At 45.2% G+C, this 22,555-nt stretch overlaps 1 protein-coding gene across 1 annotated transcript; it reads left to right on the forward strand.

Annotated features, from left to right (window-relative positions):
• Window positions 1-226: 226 nt before the first annotated feature.
• Window positions 227-17,174, forward strand: LOC142591436 (uncharacterized). The gene is made up of 5 exons (XM_075703763.1): window positions 227-423; window positions 3,353-3,597; window positions 8,499-8,770; window positions 10,203-10,438; window positions 16,018-17,174. The coding sequence occupies exons 1-5, from the start codon at window positions 227-229 to the stop codon at window positions 16,388-16,390; spliced, it is 1,323 nt and encodes a 440-aa protein (XP_075559878.1). The 3' UTR covers window positions 16,391-17,174.
• Window positions 17,175-22,555: the final 5,381 nt, after the last annotated feature.

Here is a 22,555-nt window from a genome sequence, read left to right on the forward strand (position 1 = left end):
GGTGGTGGTGGTGGTGGTGGTTGTGGTGGTATTTCATACCATACCAAGCCATCTATCTACCTATGCTGCTCTATTTTGGCCTATCCTTTACAGTGGGTTTGTGCCATTTTGGGAGGGAATCATCATCATAAATTTCTTCTCGTGGGTGTGTGCCTCTGATTTTAAGACTACGTACAACGTCAGCATTAAGAACCCGTCTCAACCAACAGCACTAGGCTTAGAACTCATGGATCGTCCGAAGAAAGGCGCCGCCAAGGCCACGTCGCCGCTTTCGAAGACGTCGCTCTCTCAGGACACCGATCACATCCTCTCCTCGTGGCACCGATTCGTGCGACGCCGGGACCTTGATGAGCTCCGAGCTGCTACCGACCAGAGGAAATGGCGGCTGAGCCAACGCGCCGGTCCGCTTGCCTCGTCCCAGAGGTATGCACTTGCACGGGGCAGCATTTCGCTAGCTCTCGGGAACATAAACTGGGTTGCTTTATTTTCACTCATCGTGCTGAAAAGAACAGTAACTATAAATAAAGAGCTTCAAAATATCAAGTCTGGAACCCCAGCATTTTACCGGGTTCTAAAACGTAATCTGAATAAAGCAACGCGGCTTCCGCTTGGTTGCATTATACCCATGCAATTGTCGGGATGCGTCAGCAAAACCTTTGCAAAATTGATGAAGTGCGCAGAGCAGTGAACGATGTGTGAATGTGTGATCGCGTTATAACACATGGTGATCCATCGGTTTCATGCACTCTTATGTCGTGTTATCTTTTCTGCGCAACAATAATACAGTTAACTTGGAGCCAGATATGCATTACATACGCATGTATGTATGTCTTCCATGTATGTGTGTACACTGGTGCAACTAATATTAGAGAGACAAATAAGCGCAATGAGTGTCATCTGATAGCAAGCAGTGCCACAGTACGAACGAAAGCGATGTTTCAAGATAAACGCCTCTACGTTTCGCGGGAGCTCTGCTGAGTCACTGCTCAAATTTTTCTTTAACGCAAACTGAAACATTGAGAACAGTTGAAAACCCCTGGTTTATGTCAAGAACAGCTACGTTTTATAAAGAACACTTAATACTCAGGGTTTCGTTACTGAATAATTTTGACCCTGTTTTTAAGAAGAATTTTTATTTATTCCCTCACAAAAATAAAAGCACACTAACAAGATATACAGAAGCAGGTCCCAAAGCTCAAGACTGTAAGGGGTCCTCCTGTTCTAATTAGAAAAAACAAAACAAATTAGGTTAGAGAAAATGCAGCAAAGTTGTAATGTTGTCTACAAATTACTACACACGACAGCAAAATAACTGATACATTATATAATAGTATACAGAATTGCGTTTTGAACAAATAAAAAGAAGTAAAACAATTCAGGTTAATGCAAATACAGTACAGAGGTAGAATTGTTAACAAGTAATAATGCAAGAAAACAAGTAAACTGAAAGCATGGCGCAACGCTGTACAGAATTACATCGTGTACTGAATTAAAAACAAAACAAAACAGGGGAAGTGAACTGTAGCCAAGAGGCAGAGTCTTGACAAGTACTGACACAAGGAAACAAAGTAATTGAAATATGGTGAAATGTTAAAGAGGTAATTATTTGCACATAATAAAGCAAACTGAACATGTTAAATTACATCACAGCATTCACAAGTTAAGTAAATATGAGAATAAATGCTTTTTAAAGCTGCCTTGTGCGTCCGTGTCTCCATACGGAGACATCGTGACTCACTCATTTGTTTTCCTTAACACGTCGGGGACCCACAGGCCCTGTGCGACAATAGAAAGCTACCGATTATTTTATTAATTTCTTGCGCTATATAGTTCACCATCGAAAAATTAGTGTTTTTCTTTGAGTTTTTATTTTTGAGTGGCTGCAATTTTTGAAGGTGCAACAAAGGTCGCCGTAGGCACTATTTGATCGTGAAGAGGGTAAGCACTCTCGGTTCCGGACCACCGAATGAATGAGGTAGGACTGGAAATTATTTCGCGTCCCCGAGTGGTTGTCTGGATATCCGTGACTCCTAGTACGATGCCAGATCAATAGAATTTCGTTCGGGCGAAGCAGACCCGCAGAACTGGACCGTGTTGTTGCTTTTGTATTTGAGAGTTTTCTCATCGCTCTAATTAAGCACCATTTCTTTTAATGTCCTTGCGCAATAGTTGATTTTAATTGACCGTCCATGCTCTAAATGTGTTGCAGTCATTTTTGTGAGTTTTGAAGGGCAACTGGCCTCTGCAAATCCCGTCGCCGTTTCCGCAGCGATGAAAGTACAAGAATGGCGCAAACGATGGTTCACTGGCGGAAATGGAATGCTTTCCTGTGCATCGCAGCTGAGGACTGTTTCTTCCAATATTACAACGTTTGAATACGTTGATGCATCGCTCGCACGAACATCAATAAATAATATCTCTCTTTTCTGTGAACTGCCAACACTACTTGCGAAAAGAATAGCATTGAGTAATGGTGTCTCCATATCAGGACGCCACTGAATTTGCATATTAACTGTCCTGGAGAGGTGAATTTTTCATTCGTACTCTGTATACCTAAAACATCAATCCCTGCAAGTTTAAAATTTATCCTTGGAGAATATCATAGTCAGTGGCTGAAGGGGGTATCTAACCTCTCTCACCCAGTGACTCAAGTTGGCTGCTATATTTAGCCGCTAGGTGCCTGCTGGCGACTTTCTTGCCGAGCAGGCAACATGAGCCACTGGACATGTGGTTAAGTAGGCAGCCAGCTTCTCTATGGCTGCTTTCTGGCCCAGTAAGCAACTTCGGTCACAGGGTATATGACCGAACGACAGCTTCGACACTCCGTACGTGACACTGTTGTGTTCCCATTCTTGGGGAATCGCCCAGAATGAATATGCCAAGGTGAAAAAAGGGGTATGTAACCTTACGGATGCTAGAGCAATTTATTCCTGCGCATCGAGCGCGGCTGCTTGATGGATATCCATTGCAACGGGGTTGCAGCAATGTTTCAAGAAATGCTGGAACTTGTTATTGAGTTTGAACTGGGGAACAGTGATTACAAGTTATACTGTGTCGTGGTAGCATTCGGCATTGTGGTTGACAGTGAGATTCGGGATTTCTGTGTCTGCTGACATGCCCATAAGGATTCGTGATCAGTGGATGGCATGGGGATACAATATTCATGATAATAATCATAATGACATGTAAAACATATCCTCACCATTACATATCCTTCATAAGAAAGATTACTAATCATTTCCAAAGAATAAATGCAGCGGACTATTTCTTTTTTCTTATAAGGTATGCCAACACTATGCATAGTAGTCTCGCTTCAGTTTCTCAAGGAGCCTTTCTCTATCCTTCTCTACAGGGACGCCGCGCTTCGTTACCTCTCAGCGTACCCCTACCCGGCGGACGAAACGCTCTCCTCCCAGTGCAGCACGGACACTTCCGATGAATCGCAGGTTCCCGTGGGCCAGAGCCTCTGCTACGCGTTGCTCGTGGTTCTGACCGGTGTAGTGGCGTTGTCCACAGGTGTCGTGCTGGTCAGGCTGGTGCCAGCGGCCACAAATTCGTCGAAGTTCTTTCTTGTACGAAATGTCAGTGCCCCCAACGGTGAGTCCTGTTCTTTCCTCCTTGGTCAAAGGTGCAATTCTCATGCATGTCGATTCGTTCAATTAATCATTGTGTTCGACGTCCCAAAACTATGCAGAGGACAAGACGCCCGAGAGAAGAGGTTAGTTTCGGCCACCTGGTTTTCCTTACGAGAGGCGAATGCTGGCTATGCGAGTATATCTGCGCCATCAGTTATGCTGTAGCCATGACCGAGACCCCCAACCTTTTTATTGTGCTCAGTAGCAGAACGTCATTATACAAAGCCACCGCGGCAAGCAGATTGCTATAATTCATTCGATTGCAACGTTTATGAGGACGGAAAGAATTGATAAGAGCCGTATAGATTGCGGTCAGGCTGATAACGACCGGTAATGGTTCATAAGGGTTGAATCAAGCTCGATAGGGTAGATAAAGACCAATAAGGGTTGTTAAGTGTTTTTACTGGAGGCTGACCATCCTCCACGACCTCCTTGAGTGTCGGGAAGCCGAAACTAACAGGAAGAAACCTTTTCCAGGAATTAACAACGCAAAACTGGTAAGGACGAAGCGCCAGTCAGTGCCAGTGTCGTGTTCTTTTCCTTCGTCCTTGTCTGTTTTGCGCTGTTAATTTCCGAAACATGAATCACCACCAACTCGCACAAGTTTCTCTTCTATTACAGAAACCTTTTCCTCTAGCATACCGGCAGCACATCTCTCTTTATCCGGTAATGTTTCTTGGTTCAGAACCGTTTTTTGTCAACAAAGCACTCCTAGGCTTGTTGAATGATGTCGTGTTACATGTTATCAGCCCCATAAATTCATAGCACATACTCTTTCCAGAGGATCCCGCTATGGCAGTTTCGCACAGCACATGCCTCCAGGCCCTTGCGTTTCAAGGGCTCTGTCAAGACAGTAGTACTTCACGCAAAGGTTTACCTCTGACGTATTTTACTATCTTATCATTATTTCACAATGCAACTTTCGTGTCCATAGTACACATTCTCAACCATTGGCATAACTTCATTACATATAGGTTTTATGCGCTTTGTAGCGACTGTTTTTAAGCCCCTTTAGAATCAGAATCAGAATCAGAATCCACTTTATTTCCAACACACTAGTTGGGGGCCCCCAGGCAAAAAGCTGTCGCAGACAGCTTGACGGGACCTGGGGGCCTACAGAGAGCAGCAGGCAGTGGATTTCACAAATTCGAACAACTGTATATACATATAGACATTATGAAGAAGAAGTGAATTTGTTTCATACAGATGCAGCATACAGATTATGACATTGCAGCATACTGATGCAGCATACAGATACAGACATTATGAAGAATAAATTAACTTGTTTCATACAGATGCAGCATACAAGGTGGACACTATCACAGAATGCATAAACGGTGCAGGAAAATGTAGCAGCCAGGGGAAAAGAGAAAAAGTTCATTGCTTCATCAGGTAATCACGCGCCTCCGATTTAAACGTGCCAAGTGGGGCATTGAAATTAATGTGATTTTTTAAGAGATTATATAGTGTTGGTATGCAGTAATCCAGCCTAGATCTACCGTAATTTGTACGTGTACGCGGCACTGGTATTAGCCTGTTACGTATGCTGTAGTCATACGGGGAATGTTGTGTATAGTGTGGGAGTTTACTTTTATACATATAGAGAGATAGTTTATAGTCATATAACTTAGACGCTTTACGCATATTATGGTTAATGAATAAGGGACCAGTGGGTAATAGGCTGGGGTGTTGATTAAAGTTCTCAAAGATTCTCAATACCTTCTTTTGGAGCCGCTCCAGTTTGTTATAGTTGGTGGTTGTTGTAGTGCCCCAAACTAAAGTGCAATATGAAAGACGTGAGTAAAAATTAGCATAATATATTGCATTCTTTAGTCTAATTGGAATTAATTCCCTAAGTCTGTAGAGGCAACCAACTGCTTTGCCTAATTCAATCGTGAGCTTAGTAACGTGCATGTTCCAAGACAGTGTTTCTTCGAACCAAACCCCCAAAAACTTTTCAGATGCAACGCGTTGCAGGGCCATTCCTTGAAAGTTTAGGGTGAGTTCGAAATCGCTTTGTTTGTTGAGAGGTTTAAAAATAATATATTTAGTTTTTTTAATATTTAAGGTTAATCTGTTAGAGTTCAACCACTGTTCAAGCTTAATTAGGTAATTGTTTATTGTTATGTTTAGGTGGGCTAAAGTTGGTGCGGAAAAGAAAATATTAGTATCATCACCATACATGACCAGTTTGGGAGAATTAGGCACATCACATAAGTCATTGATATAAAGTACAAACAATGAGGGCCCTAGAATCGACCCCTCAGGCACTCCATGTTTTACCACAGTAGTCGGAGATGACAAGCCATCGACTTTTACACACTGCTTTCTATTGTAAAGATAGTTCTTTACGAGATCATGGGCGACGCCCATGATCTCGTAAACATGTACGACTCGTAATACATGGCCCCACTGCGAACTCATTAATACCCGCCGGGCGTTCTTTCGGCATACTTGGCTCTGGCACCACAAAACAATACATTCATCATCAGTCCTTATACTGGTCGGATCAAGTTTGATAAGATTGATAATGACGCCGGGCTACGTGGAGATGAGCAGGTGGCATAGTGTTTGCGCATATTTGACAAGTCCAAGCAGTGTCTGCGTGAATTGTCTGCGACGCCGTCTGCGGACGCTACACATGCATGGACGAATAATGGCTTCTTTCCTCAGCACAACGATACCAGAGTAATGTGCGTGAGTAGTGCGGCTGCAAAGATAAAGGCGATAATGTAATAGTGCGTTTTCTTTGCATGCGGTTTAAGCAAGCCACACTCTTCACATTTCACGTCATATACCTTTCACGTCAGAAAGCCCGATAGGAGATGTTTTGCAAAGCAATTTAGCATACTTCCTTTTAAAGGGTGTCATTACAATTTTGTTTAGCCGATACCGGAATCTGCGAAAATATATTCGAGTCAGCCTTCCAAAGCTGAGTGAGCCCTAAAGCTCCGGAGGTTTGCAGAGTGCAAGACGCCATTTAAGTACCTTTCATCAAAGTTTTGAAGAGGTAGAGAAGCAATTTACTTGCTAAGTAAAACTAAGGTAGAAGCGTTCAGTCTAGGGCACGCCTGGCGCTATTCCTCTCTGCTGCTCTGACAAATTCTACAAGGTAGGCGCGCGTGGCTCTGACATTTCAAGTGTACCTTGACTTCGCGAAAAGCATAGTGCACCTCTTAGTTTCTTGCTTTGCGCAACTGATGAAGTGGTTCCATTACCTACAATTTTTGACATCAGCATGATTCCGTTTAGCTTAAGTAGATCATCTTAGTTTATATAAATAACGACATTGTAGCTGTACTTGGTTCCTTTTGATTTATTTATTTTTTCCCATGTCATACCTCACACTAAAATTTTGGCCTAGAGCGAGTCAATAATGCCTACGCTTACACATACGCACTGACTTTTACCTCCATGCAACCTGGCGCTTTGGGTACTAAACTGTTAGATTTCGTAATGTTAATCTACAGCCGAGCTCAGAGATATCGGCTTGCAACAGCCATGTGCCATGCATAAAATCGCTACGTCATACTATCGCCTGTCGCATAGTACTCACCTAATAGAGACCGTAACACACATCTACACATACTGTGAAAATAGGGGGAAGGCGGGAGATAAAAATTCAAGTTCGATGAGCAAAACGAGAACAAGGTGAAAGCGGGAGCCAACGTTTCGACAAATGGACTTCTCTTTTTTAAGGCCTTGAAAAAGACAAATCCACTTGTTGAAATCTGGGCTCCCGCTGTCACCTTGTTCTCGTTTTGTTCATCTTTCTACGCATAGTGAAACATGCACATTATTGAAGCGTACTATATAAATTGAGCATCACTGTCGGCCTTGTAGAGAGAAAACAAGCGCAGAGCTTTATTACCCGCTGTGAACTTGCAAACAGGCGGAAAATTTGCAAATTGAATGCCTAGTCAAGAGGAAACCTGCATTCCTGAAATCCTGACCGCGACAAGTCGGGGATTCATTTCATTGATTCTGTATACAAGAGAATTTCACCATCTTATTACCTTGTACGGTATGAGGTTAATGAGAGCAGCATTCCGGTAATCCATTACTCAGCAACAACATTACAGCAACAACGTAAAAAATGGCTGCGGTGGGTTCTTGGCGATTCTTTGTCGCGATCATGGATGCAAACCTATTGAAGGACCAGTGCACGATTATTTCCCGTGGCAGCACGCAGCTCATCCGTGAAATATCTGAAGCGCAGATGATTGCGAAATTGGGTGATAAGTCTGTTAGCTTCCCTTCACTGTCTCTCACAGAAAAAGAACTAAGTTTCTTGGACGCAGCATCACATGACTTCTAACTATGTTACATGAATGCGCAGCTCATTTTCATGTAAGCGCATGCGCAGTCTCACTGCCTCACATGTATAATGTCGATTCAGTGGTACAATTAACTTAGTTGAAAGCTTGCGCTTGGTGTGTCCTCTTACGTCCGTGTCGTTTTTTTTTTTTTTTGTTGTGCAATATCATTTGAGTAACGGTATGAGGCAGTCGATTTCAACATACAGTTAATACGTTTGCAGCTTTTGGGTCATGATTTGCCTCCTCTTTTTCGCTTTGGCCTAAGCTCTTATAACAAAGCCCTTTAAGCAACAGCCATCAAAACAGAAGCCGAATGAGGGTTATATGGGTAGACTGTGAATTCGTATACATGGCCACGTCTCTCACCCTTCAATTTTTTCGCAATAGTTTCTCAAACGCCATTTCCCCTGCACCCACCTAAACGTACGGTTCACGCCCCCCCCCCCCCTCCACACTTCAAGCAAAAAAGCTACTTATTCCAACTTCTAGCGGGAGTTGCATTAGCGAGGCACAAGCGTGGGACCACTTTCGTAAACTCCTGCAGAGTTCCTGCGCATGGGTGCAAGGCCATCGCCGAAGGCAAAATCGTCAGCCATTGCAGCAGCGCCCGCACGGCCTTCCGGGTTGCTCCACGCGGCACCTTCCATGGTTGACGAGACCAAAGCACTGCAGAGCACCACCCGCACGACCTCGGTAAACGCCGCCTCAGAAAACAGCGACACGCGGAAACAAGAGCATGGAACGACGACCGAGCCGATGACAGGCCTCCTGTTCAAGGAGTCGGAGTCTAATGGTGACGAGCATGGCTCGGAAGAGGTGAGTGGCGCGTGTTATAGTAAAAATGGCGTCGCAAAAGCCAAATGAGCACTGAGGAAGCGAGTGGGACTTCCGGATACGCGCGAATGGAATATAAATGCAGTTGAGAATGGGAGAAAATAGGTGATGCAATAACACCGGCAATGAGAAGGCATTGCTGATGTCCGCCGATTATCCTGTCTCAAAGAAGGTATAACTGGAAATCGCTAGGCATACTTTCCTCCAAGGATCATAAGTAGGTTCTTGGTGATATTAGCATACCCACCTGTGAAATGTCTTTTTTTTTCTTGCGGTCATGCTTATAGCTTGTTTCACAGCTTTCCACGTAAATGCGTGCCATGTGACGCTACCCGCTACCGTGTCCCACTTAGCGTAGCTATTGAAGCTGACCCGCATTAGCTACAACTTGATTTGGGCGAGTTGGTTAATATTGAGCAAAACTTGAAGCCGCACGAAGAAGACGAAGAGAGTAATCGTCCTATTGTCTTTGTTTTCGATTACTGTCCTCGTCTTTCTCGCGCTGCTTCAAGTTTTACTCAAGTTGACCTCCATGTTTGACAACTCAGGTGGTGACAACCGCGCATATTATTTCACGTTTTTGTCGTATTATAAATCAGTCTACGATGACATTTCAGTAAGCTTCGTTCGAAATATTGCAAGAGGGGCTGGTAATCTGTATTTCGGATGGGATTTCATAACATACCCTTCCGAGGCGCCTTGTACATGGTATTCCACATTGCCTTCAATCCTTTTCAAACCTATCTGGGAATCCATAACGTAAAATATTCACCTCAAATATAAATTCATGTACCTGCGGAACTGCATGAAAGTCGTTCAGTCATATTTAGGGGTGTGGGAATAGTAACGTTCTTGAGACCGAATCGAATACGAATGGAATAGTGCCAGAAAATACTCGAATCGAACTTAATATCAATGCTACTGGAACATCGAATCAAATATGAAACATTTTGCGAAGAGTTTGTGCATATTGTACAGCCAATTCTAACCATTATTATCAAATTATTTTCACATCATCGTATTACAACGTTCGAAAATGTCTGTTTTTACACTAAACATACTCATACACGGGAATTCTGCATATACGTTCAGTTTCCTTTTTCTCCACCCCGTCGCGTATCGGCCTTAAAAACATATTCGCGCCATGACGTATGCCATGACGCGAATAGACTTACGGCTGAATATTTGGGCGGTTGTATTATGTCGGTTCTGCAGATTCACAAACAATGTATTATTGTGTAAGTAAACAATCAGCGCATACAATTGCTCGCCTTACACAAACAGTTTGGTGCATCTGATAGCGCTCTGCAGAAGCCCAAACGACCTTGACTAGACAGCTACACACAACATGCTTCTCAAAACATCTATTCTCAATGTGCGTCGGATCCGCATAAATTCTTTCTTTTTTTTTCAGAAAATCCACCTGTGCGATCTCGCCTTCTTCGCGTACTGCCCTAGAATCCAGCACCAGTTTTACTTCAACCGCATAACAAACTCGTGCGCGCGGGCGACCACGGCGTACGGTGTGGAGGTTTGCAACCGCGGCGCCAACAGGTTCTCTTCCCGGGCGAGCTGCAAGAGGAGCTGCGTTGACGGCCGTCAACCGTCGGGAAGATGCCAGGACACGCCGGTGTTCTCTCAGTGTGGAAGGTATGCAAAGCGCATAGCGCGCATTTATTTGACTTCGAGCTTGCATTTTGCAGTTAATTAATTAATTTAATTATGGGGTTTTACGTGCCAAAACCACGTTCTGATTATGAGGCACGCCGTAGTGGAGGACTCCGGAAATTTTGACCACCTGGGGTTCTTTAACGTGCACCTAAATCTAAGTACACGGGTGTTTTCGCATTTCGCCCCCATCGAAATGCGGCCGCCGTGGCCGGGATTCGATCCCGCGACCTCGTGCTCAGCAGCCCAACACCATAGCCACTGAGCAACCACGGCGGGTCATTTATGCAGTTGCAGACTGAAATAACCAGAAGAATAAGAATAGGCTGGGGTGCGTTTGGCAGGCATTCTCAAATCATGAACAGCAGGTTGCCACTATCCCTCAAAAGGAAAGTGTATAACAGCTGTGTGTTACCAGTACTCACATATGGGGCAGAAGCCTGGAGCATTACGAAAAGGGTTCTGCTGAAATTGAGGACGACGCAACGAGCTATGGAAAGAAGAATGATGGGTGTAACGTTAAGGGATAAGAAAAGAGCAGATAGGGTGAGGCAACAAACGCGGGTAAACGACATCTTAGTTGAAATCAAGAAAAAGAAATGGGCATGGGCAGGACATGTAATGAGGAGGGAAGATAACCGATGGTCATTAAGGGTTACGGACTGGATTCCAAGGGAAGGGAAGCGTAGCAGGGGGCGGCAGAAAGTTAGGTGGGCGGATGAAATTAAGACGTTTGCAGGGACAACATGGCCACAATTAGTACATGACCGGGGTAGTTGGAGAAGTATGGGATGGGAGAGGCCTTTGCCCTGCAGTGGGCGTAACTAGGCTGATTATTATTATTATTATTATTATTATTATTATTATTATTATTATTATTATTATTATTATTATTATTATTATTATTATTATTATTATTTGCGTCCACACTCACATCACAATTTTTGTTGTGGCGATGCATTTGTGCCGCCTTTCTCAGTGTTTCTGGAGAAGCAGCGTGATTGTCGTGCACTTATGATGCTTCTCTCATGTAACTTGAAGGAGGAGCCTTTTTTTTTCTCAAGTTACATGTTCCAACTTGATGCAGCCAATACGGACTGTCACAATACAAGTGTAAAAGTTATTGTCATGTGTGTTCCTCGGTTTTAGGTCTAAAATTGCCTAAGTATACATCAGCACGTATTCCTGGTCTGGTTGCTTTATGCTTGGTTACGCTGTGCAAAAAAAACATGAAAGGTTGTGAAAAGCACTGGAAAGAGCGTCTTTCTTGTCCCGTTGTTTCTTCGCATCGCTTCGCGTCTTAAACATGTACTGCTAGCATTTCGTTTGATGGAATCGTCGATGAACAGCACTGTGGCAGGAGGTGGAAAAAGTTAAGGTGATTCACGCACCCAGCTTCAACAAATAATTTTTTGTCTTCCTTCACGAGATTCACAGATCCGGCTTCCCTACAATCACAATAACCCTTTCCTCATTTCATATCTTCAGCAAACAAGTTTCACTTCTGCCCCGAGGAAGTACTGATTTTGGCAAGGCGCTTTGCTAGAACAGACTCTGCTCCATTTCTTCCTTGAAAACGACCATAACGGGGTTACTTAATTTTTTTCCAAGTAGTACTGTACACTAAACAGGTATTATGTGAAGAAACCAAAACTCGCCTACGTGCAGTTCTTCCCCACGAAAATAATTTCAGACGCAGATGTTCCTCCGTCGTGTAAGTCCGTGTCGAGATTTGGCAGATGGTTCTTGGTGCTTGTTTTCACTGTATTATCATGGTATGAGTGCTTGTGAAGTTCAACGCATATTATTTTACACCTCGCATGATTCTAAGCTGCCGGTCCGCTAGACCAGGGCCGCAGAACACACGGCTCGTGGCCACGTATGCATTAGATTACAAGACGTGTCAAGTATAGTAATGATGGCAATGATACCGAATATAAACTGCCTTTCTGCAAGAAAAACGTGCCGCATTTCCCACTGAAATGTCCTCCAGAGAACTTGTTTTTAGCCTTCGCTGGTTTTCAGCTGCGCATCCCTGCACAACAGGCACCTTGCGGTCGTCAGAGGGCGCAACGACGATCTTATCTCCCAGCCCAGCATCACCCACACCGATCGCTAAGGATGCGAAGAAAATACTTCTGATCATGATCGCAAACATGTGCAGTTACTCGTAGAGAGCACGCACTTCGAGATTTCCACATCTTGCACAAACTTGCATCATGATTAGCGATCGCAGAAGTCACGGTGGATGTTTCTTTCACGCCTAGAGTTTCGCTTGCTCCGCTCGCTAGGTTTTGGGTTCTGGCGCTGCTGTCGACTCTCGAAATCTTTGGCGCAAGGTACCTGTACAACAGCATAGCCACTTAGCGACAGTTCAACAAAGTGGCGCTTGGACACGATTGGACTTCTAAGCGTGCGCTCCGACTGAAAATAACGTTCACACTTGCATTAAGACGCTCTGGGTTATATACTTCAAATGTAAATTTGTGATCTATTTTGCCAGCTGTTTAAGTTATTAGCTCATTTTTCGTGTGTAATTATTACATAAGTAAAATACATAGCCATATCTTCAGATAACTGCACCCTCAGCTTAATTATATTAAGATGTCGCTACATTTTTTTGCTATGAAGCACACATTAGTGGCGACTTCGAATTAGTTCCGACCACCTCGAACTAGTTAACCTTCCGCCTATACCTCAGCACATGAGCGCTTTTACCTACTCTTCACGTCGGCACACAGTATCCACGACCAGGAGTCGAACCCATGACGTCGTGCTGAGCAGCAAGACGCCATAGCCACTGTGCTATTGCTGTGGCTGATTGAGTACCGCGTCTCATCAAGAACACATAAGACTTAAAAAATAATGTGGCTCCCACGAGTAAACTATTACGTTCTTTGTACACTACATAAAACGTTTCTTTGTTTTTCGCCGTAGTCGTCGTAATATCTTAAATCGCCCAAGAAAGTTAAGCGATTCAAGCTAAATTATAAAATGGTATTACGCAAGTAAATAGATCTTTCCTATGTTTGGCAAGATTGGAATGAGCGAATTTTATGCAAAAATTCTTGGGATAAATTAATTTCAGATCATTATGCGCTCGATTTTTTAAGTGTCCATAGAGCAGCGTTTCTAAAACTTTCTTCCAATACGTGACCACTTTTTAGTGGTACCAGGGTCCTTGAATGACTCTGGTAGCACCAAAGGTACCGTGACTGCCTACCGTTAAGAACCCCTGGATAACTTAACTTCTTCAATGACCCAGATACAATTACGTTTAAGTTTATTAAAGAAGACACTGACCACAGCAGACTGGTACAGAAAATGTTTGTGAATTTTTTTTCACGAGGATCGATTTATTCACCTATTTTAATGAGAACGGTTTACATGCTTTCTTGATAAAAGCAAATTGTTACGTGGTTCTGTGTATCTCAAGGCCATCTCATTTTTGCTTGAGCATCCAACCTGTTTTTGGCCTTTGGCTTGATTACTAGGAGAGTCGGAAGACCCCCTTCACAAATGTAAGTCGATGCGAAAGGAAGGAGAACTTTCAGGACGAACTTGCAGGTCTTGGGGAAAGTGTACAGCACTTTGACCCTGCGAGTAGAGTAGCTGAACTATTGTTACTCCTGTAGCTTCTCTTTGGCTGTGGGGTTGTTTATGACTTCTAAGAATTCCCCTCGTATGTCATCAGGATGCTCGTTCGCAGTGCATCGGAAAGAACTGCAGGCAAGCTACAGTTGTACATTCTCATTTGTATCAATATTGACAAATGTTCCTGTATGTTTTGTTGCAGCCCTCTGCAAGGTGATTCCTCACTGAAGACTTTACGCAGACGTTGGAAGGAAGTTATAATTCCCTTTTCATTTTTCCTCTTCCAAAGAGCTAGCTTCTCCAAGAAAGCCTTGACGACATCTGTATGGCGAACATGTATGGCGAGTAGTGGGTCTGGAATCTCCTTTAACATTTGTCTTCTGTTCACCTGCTAGAAATGCCTGCGATTCGTCAAAAAGCTCAAATACACACGCATGAACGTTGCTCTTTGACAACCAACGAACAGATGTGTAGAAGACGAGGTCTGTGGGAGGGGGGGGGGGGCAAAATTTTTTTCTGGGCTTAGCTACCGAAACATCCCTCCATATTGCCGCCAAAGCTAATACTCTCTGCATATGCAACATAATGTCGTGATATATCTGTAACAAATATATATTACTTTTAAAAGGACCCTGTAACACCTTCCTGGGCATCAGAAGAAAACAATACCGATATGTTAACGAGGCTTCTGCGAACATGTGAGCTACATGTGATTGGACTGCACACCGCAGAAAACTTACAATGTCGTGTCAAAAGCAGCAAGAAAAATTGCTAGCTCTCTCCTTCAAGATGTCCTCATGCAGCATACTCGCAAGCAGCTATTGGCTGATTTCGTGATCGCTAAATCGGTTGCCGACACGTTCAACTGCGCATCTTCCAGCGTGGTAGCGCAAATGAAAGGAGAGAGATAGCTGCTCACAGGTCCGGTAACTACGTCTAAGTTCGTTTGAGGTTGAAAGATTCGAAAGTTTTTTGTGGCTGGAGATTCGAGAGGCGACGTAATTTAATAGTGATGTCATTCTATGAAATGTTCAGTGCCCGTTAAAGAAAATGGCGTAGAACGCGCAGACGAGCAACAAGACTGAAAGTTCATCGCAATTCCAGTGAGCAAAATGTTTATACAGCTCCACCCTCCATGACCCCAAGAAAAACGTTCATGGCCCCTTTAGGAGTCATGAACCTACACTGCTTCAGAAGCTTGACATACATAGCAACGCAGTCATTTGCGCAATTGGGGAAATAAAAGCATTGGGATTTTTTTTCTGTTATTCATGCGCTTCCCTTTGGGCCGCATCATCTGACTTTGTTATTTAAGCGCAATTTGTTCCTCCTTTTTATTGTTACGTCCCTTAATGTAATATCAGGCGTCGAAATAAATAATATCCTGCCGATTTATGCATGTATGCATTCTACATCGCACCTATTTCGTTTACTTGGGGTGGCATTGGCGCTCGCACTCGGCACGATAGGCTCTTCTCGTCGCGTACTGTTCTAGAGTAAAAACACCTCGGAGGAAGCCTCATATAAGGCTGTACTTATCCCCTATCTCAACGGTTCCTACGCAAGCAATAACTCCATATATCCGACGCAGCTTTGATAAGCATAATTCAAATAAGAGGTATGATTCATCTCACCTCCGTGCGAATAACAGAAAATGTGTGCGACCTTTATCAAATTGTACCACTGCGTACGGTAATGTTTCGGTACCTGAACTACCTCTGGTCCATCCCATAGCAAGACGCTGAGTTTCATACAAGTTGTGTATAGATACCCTAAACCTGCTCACCGACTTCTAATTTCTGTGACGACCAACATCTGTCGTTCGCCCTTACTCTGGATTTCCGTCTCGCCGATGCCACGCCTTCTCGCGGTAGTCCCATGTGTGCGCGCAGGGGCCGCTCGCGATCAACGCCGGCATCACCTGCAGCCGGACTAAAAACGGCTTCTCTCTCAAAACCTTTTGACAGCGCCGACCTGAAGAGGCGCCTGTGGTTCTTCGAAGGCGACGCCTGCCGACCCTGGGACTTCCCGTCGGGCAAGTGCCCCATGGCGGACGGGGACCTCTTCGGAAGCCACGGCGCGTGCGTCCGCAAGTGCGCCACCAACAAGACGTACGTTCCGCTCTGCCGCACTCCCCCGTCCGGCGTCTGCGCCAGCCACCGCCTCAAGTACCCCTACTTCGCCGTCCAAGCGCCGGGCGAAGCGAAGATGCGCTGCCTGCGAACGTCAGGACTGAGCCTGCGCAAGCGCCTCTGCCTGACCGGCACCAACAGGTTTCCATCACTGGCCTCGTGCAAGCGCGCCTGCGCAAGCGGCGCAAGCTTCGAGAGTCGCGACTAGCGATGGTCACACCTTCTCGCCGTTATTTAATAGTATTACCTTTTTTTTTTTGGCTCGTGTCCACTTCCCGAGAATTCCTTTATCTTATGACTCGTTTATCTTTTATAAACTCTTCACGTGTACGATGAATTCGGCCTCAGACTTAAACTCGACCTACCCGCCGTGGTTGCTCAGTGGCTATGGTGTTGGGCTGCTGAGCACGAGGTCGCGGGATCGAATCCCGGCCACGGCGGCCGCATTTCGATGGGGGCGAAATGCGAAAACACCCGTGTGCTTAGATTTAGGTGCACGTTAAAGAACCCCAGGTGGTCCAAATTTCCGGAGTCCTCCACTACGGCGTGCCTCATAATCAGAAAGTGGTTTTGGCACGTAAAACCCCAAATATTATTATTATAAACTCGACCAACGAACAAGGTTGTCCTTGCTCATAGGAGTTGCGCGTATCACAAAAAAAAATGTGTTAATACTTTCGGCGAATAAGACCAAGGCACAGAGTAGACGTTTGTTGATTCCTAAAGCCACTCGATTCATCATAATATGGCCTCTCCGGCGATAAAACCTAAGTGTCGTTTCCTCGGGCAGGTACAGATTACTAGCGTGCTGTATTTGCAGTTACACTCTGTGCCTAGTAATGAGGGAACTACAAAACTATCAGAAGCTCAGACTTTTCATGTCATTGTTGTTATCGCCATCAAAGTCGTTTGCACCAATTTGCGAAGTGCAGCAGCGTCATATACATTTGAGCTCAAATGCTTAGTCACTTTTCTTGCGGACATGTCTAAAAAATGATTGCGTATAATTCGTGTCGAATTTTCAAACATCGCACTAAAGCTGTCACGCACACACTCAAGTTTCAAATGGTTGCTCAAAATGCGTACCTTAAAATTTATATCATATATTGTATTTTGTTACTTTTTCATAATTCCCTATTTATTATGTTTTTTTTTTCAATTCTAAAGTTACTTTTCGCACTCTTGATGATAATTATGTATATATCTAACCACTTTGTTCAGCTGCTATTTCAATTGTACTGTAAGGGTCACTATAACGGATGGTCCCGTTACATTTCTTCTCTAGGACCTATTTCTATTTATTCATTGTTAGCCACTCTACCATACCTGAAACCAATAAACGGGAACTGAAACATCGGTTACACCTCTACAACTATTCACTGCTGTTCGACAAGTCAGGAAAGTTGTGCTGCAGTGTGGGAGCTGGCTTTATTTATTGCTTGGAGCGCCGATGCCCGTTTAGGCCGAATCCTGCGCAGTTCTTACCACAGTACCAAGTGCGTAGAAGGCAGACGTAATTCCTTTTACTTGCACCTGTAAGTTGCCTTGCGCCTGCGTACACATCCAGTGCCCGTTGAGGTTGAGCGACTAATCAGGAGTTACTATGTCAGGTTTTGACAACGATACAGGCCTGTTTGACAGGATATGCCATAACACAGGTTGTTTTGATCTTTATAGCCTACAACTGAGTTCGAACGACGCAGCCATACAAGTTCCATCATCTCAAAAAGCTGAAATTTAGAAGCTATCTTGTTATTTTTTTGCGTAAGTGTTTCAATTACGGCGCATAATAAATTCCACGCTTTTGTACAATTTGTGGTTTGCTACGTAGTTCATGTATATCAGTTATATATGCCGTCATTGTGCACAACCCAATAAAGCACACAATAAAACACACCCAAATAAGTGTGTGTTTCCCTTACGAAGTCTTATTTCGCAGGCACAGCTGCCTAAATCGACAGAATGTTATCATTGCAAGCACCTGTACAATTTAGAGGAAACTTGCGCCACACTGAAAACATGTTGGAGTTCTAAAGAAAATTATTTACTTCTTGATCGCGTATCTAGATGGCGCGCAATTCGAAAAACGTTTTGTTCGTAGGGGCTTTTTTCCATTGTTTGACTGCCTTCGCTGAGCATATGTCCAGCAATACGATTGGCCCTGGCATCTCCTGAACAATTCTAACGTAAGAAATACTTTTTTTTCTAATATACAGGCTCTGTGACGCTATGCAGTACGCCCCGAGTTTATCTCTCGTCTGTGTTTGCCCAACTGCAGTCAGCGAACAAACGTAGCGCGAAATGCGCGAAAGCAGCAGGCAACACAATGTCAAGACAGAGCCACGTATGTCAACACGAGCGCACTGTTAAAGACGCGCGCCAGTTGACAGGATCGCGCCGCTAAGTGCACTTGGCAGCGGCTCACCAGTCCCGCCGGGGACAGGCAGAGGGCACGGCCACGACCGACACAACGGGTGAGAAAAAAAATTACGTCGGTACGGAGTGGTCGGCTCGACGACCTTCGCGATGGAGAGCGGCACAAATGGTCTAAGCTTGTCGTGTAGGCTGAAGTCCGTTGGTGTCATTTGTAGCCTCTTCAAAATGCCCTCCCCCAGGAGAAACAGTGAGCGAGCGCTGTCCACGCTTGCGGCCGCTGTTCGGTACATGTCAGTCATTTCAGCAGATCTTACACCCGCCGCTGAAGCAGCTGAGGGAAAGGCACTGACGCGTACACACGCACACACAGACAACGTGGGCGTCTTCAGTGCCAAGAAGGTGAAAATGCGCGCACGAAGTTGGCAATATCGTGACTGCCCGCTTTCTATCTACACATTGGGTGCAACCGTCTTGCCACGCCGTTCTGGCGTGTGTCATAGGTGTGTCTCCTCTTTCGGACAATATCTGTCCATCCGTTGTCGAATGCGAACATTGCAGACGTAGCGCATTCTCACGCCAAGGCTCGCCTTTCTTTCGAATACGTTAAAACACATTTTTTTAAACCGCTGATCTTAGGCGCCTGTTCCTGTGTTGAGCGTCGGCGTCAGCATCTCTCGTCGTAACCGAGCGAACGAGCACAGCGAAGGATAAAACAGCAAACGCGGAGCCCAGCGTAGGATGAAAGACGGCCATGGCGAAGAAAGCGTGAGGAGGAAAGCGGAGGAGGAGAGTATGACGAGAGGATGAGAAGGAAACCGGAGTGCCTCACGAGATGGCACCGTAGTAACGCGCGTCGTAGTGCGCCGATGACGTCATTACTAAGGCATGCGGCGAACGCAGGGCGAGCGCGTCCATCGATACCACATATGGAAACAGAGCGCTTGCTTGCGCTTCGGGCCTATATGGCACGCGCTACTTCGCGCGCGCCGCCGGTACTAGAGAATGCGCATGACTATGCGCTCCGCGTTGTTCACGTGTTCTCGTGTTCGCGCTTTCTTTCTAAACAATGAGCGACGAAACCGGTGGAATTCGAAATGCCTGAATAGCCGCGCTCTTATTTCGCATTAGGGAGAATTGTAATCGTCGGGGAATTTTCTTCTTGTAACTTGCTCAGGTAATGCACTGGGTGGAACGATAAACAAATGAAAGGAGGCACCGACCACAAGACTCCTTCATTTTTGGCCGCCTATGAGGTAACGCCCAAATGATGATAACCCAGTTAAATCTAGATAAGCCGATGAAACTGCAGGTGTGCCGATGTTTGAGTTTTATGTCTTGATGTCATTAGCTCATTCATTTGAGTGCGTCTCTAGAACTCACGGAGATAACGAAATTTGCTAACCCGGGCCTTCCTGCTGAGCACCCCTTGCAAAGTAGCCCTGACCTGTAGATTCAATGGGCGTCTTTCCTTCCGTTTTTCTTTCACCATCATCGTCACATAAAGAATTGTCGCGTCACGCGTTACGCCAAGCAGCATCGGCAATGACGTCAGCTGTTTCAAAGCTATATAGTTTTCTCGTGAGTAGTTGAATTGCAACAGAAGCTCAGCCGACCACGCGAAGCATGAAAACAGAGCACAATGTTGAACAGAATTGTTCCGGTCTCTCTGCTCAAGCAAGATGTGCTAGGGCACGTAGCGCACCCACATTTTTCATCGCATAAGGGGCAGCTTTGATTGCACAAAACATTTATCAACATAATCGGTGTCACGAATTACTTGAGGTTGTCTGAAGTTATTTGAGCCTTGCCTGTAGCGTGTGGGAACTGTTTTCAGAATACTGCAGGGCTCGAGCTTTTATTCAACGTTTCCCCTCTGACGTGCGCCAGCAGAGCGGCCGAAGTGCATAGGGAGCCCTTTGTCGAACCGATTTGAAACTCTTCTTTCCATAACTTCCGGTTCTAGTTCAGTTCCTAGATGGCGGGAAAATAACGGTTTAGGTCGCTTCCGCTGAACATAATGGTTCTGGTTTTCGGTTCACTTCCGGATCTGTTCGACAGCTTAGCTGTCGCTATTGTGCTTTAATGCGAGCAGCATTCTGTTGGAACTTTTCCACATTCACGGTACGTATGTTTGTATGCCTGTATCAAGCCTCATTCGCACCAACTTGGGTTACCGGGTACCACAGAAATCTTGTAAATTTTCTGTGGTGGTGGGTTTAGCGTGAACAATTTAGCATGAATATATATTAAGTTTCGTCGCTAAGTGACGCAACGTGCGCTGACGCCAGCGTGAGAGTGGAGCCCGAGCACAGTACGTGCCACATACATGACACTTTTCGGCGGCGGCCGCACAGTTTGTCGCTACATTGCTTCATTGCAAATCGCATTAACGTTGTCAGTCATTCTAAGATGGTTGTTTCCACCGTATTTTTGCAGCGAAGCTGTCTACGGCTAGAATCTGTAAAAAATGTGTCCCCGAGATGTTGAGAAAAACAAATCATCATGTGGGCTGATCCTGGCGATAGTGCGGGAAGGGTCCAAAGCACATACCCCTGTGGGCTCGGGAAGCTGTAAAGCGCCCTTGAACTACCCTTGTCACACATGGGACACAAAGAGGTCCCAGGCACAGGAGTAAGAACAGGTCTTTTTGAAAAACAGGTGTTGTACAACTTTTTCAAAGAAGACTGATAAAAAATTATCAGTGCCAGCCGCGTAAACGCGCTAGTGCCACTGCTCGCGCGTTCGTCGTCGTTGATGGAGGTTTACGGGGGTATGAGCCGTTGTTTAAGTTGGTATGAGCCATTCATTGCCTTACGTGAAGGACACACTTAATAACAGAGATGCGTGTGCGTACCTGTATCGCCACGATGAGAACAGATATCTTTGTTCAATATTCTGGGTCAACTCTGCGTCGTGCACTAAACGGGTTTGCTGGTCATCCACCTTCACAAAGTGGAATGCCTCGTGAACTTTTCTGTCATTAAAAGCAGGCAGGCGTTGGCTTGTAGAGGTCAACCCCACTTCTACAACAGCAAGGAAGAGAACCGCGGTATTGAGCTGCAATGTTTGTAGTTCAATACACGGAGGAAAGTGGGGAGGCAGTGCGGGAGGAAGAGTGACGGGGCGGCTTCCATCAAAGTTGCGTGCCTTGTCCATTACCGCTACTCCTGGTTGCTGAGCTGGCATCTTCCGGGAAGCATGACGTTCAGGCAGGGAAACAAAGCAACATTTTTATGGAAGGTGACACACTAAACGATTTCACTGCGCAGCTACATGTGCTTCAGAAGTAGACACACACAAAAGTGAATCAAACGTTTCATTGTCATCCACCCGAATTGTAGCACGAAGCTGTACATCTTTTTTCTCCATCGATACGCATGGTCAGGCGCATCGGCTAGGCTTCGCGCACATCATCCCCCATATATCATACCAGAGGACGTATTCTGAAACGTTCGCCGCCGCTAAAGTTTCGCCCTGGCCACGCCTCCGCCGTTGCGGCGCGCGCTTCCGCCGTTGCGGCGCGCTTTGACAAAACCGGAAATTCAGGTGGCGCAAGTGAATTTCCGGTTTTGTCAAAGCAGCCATTCAGCGCGCGCCGCAACGGCGGCGGCGTGGCCAGGGCGAAACTTTCGCGGCGGCGAACGTTTCAGAATACGTCCCCAGGTGTTCAAAACTGAGCTTTATGGTTTTCTTTAAATTGGGCACTGGGAGGCACGCGAAGACCAGCTGTGCAAATGAGTTATGTGGATAGGGACACAAAGTGAGATGATAATTATCGCTGTCAGCAGCCCGATTAACTAAAATTGGATAATCAACTTCTTGTTGACTGCAGTAAGTGGTTACGTTTGCATTGAAAAGTTAGAAGCAGCCGTGTTTCTACACGGCATCAGTTGGAAGAATTCTTCTAGCGTGTCTGTGCTCCGAGATATCCGACTCAAATTTTCATTTTCGTTTGCATGATTAAGCATGCAAGGGAGTTAGGATCAGCACAAAGCTC

The sequence above is a fragment of the Dermacentor variabilis genome, chromosome 8, assembly GCF_050947875.1.
Source record: "Dermacentor variabilis isolate Ectoservices chromosome 8, ASM5094787v1, whole genome shotgun sequence".
NCBI classification, from domain to species: Eukaryota; Metazoa; Arthropoda; class Arachnida; order Ixodida; family Ixodidae; genus Dermacentor; species Dermacentor variabilis.

Excerpts from the sequence above, each read along its gene's own strand:
- LOC142591436 (XM_075703763.1), top strand. The coding sequence starts at position 227 with ATGGATCGTCCGAAGAAAGGCGCCGCCAAGGCCACGTCGCCGCTTTCG. Across the intron at positions 424-3,352 it reads CCGCTTGCCTCGTCCCAGAG|GGACGCCGCGCTTCGTTACC; the intron begins GTATGCACTTGC and ends CCTTCTCTACAG. Across the intron at positions 3,598-8,498 it reads AAATGTCAGTGCCCCCAACG|AGTTCCTGCGCATGGGTGCA; the intron begins GTGAGTCCTGTT and ends AAACTCCTGCAG.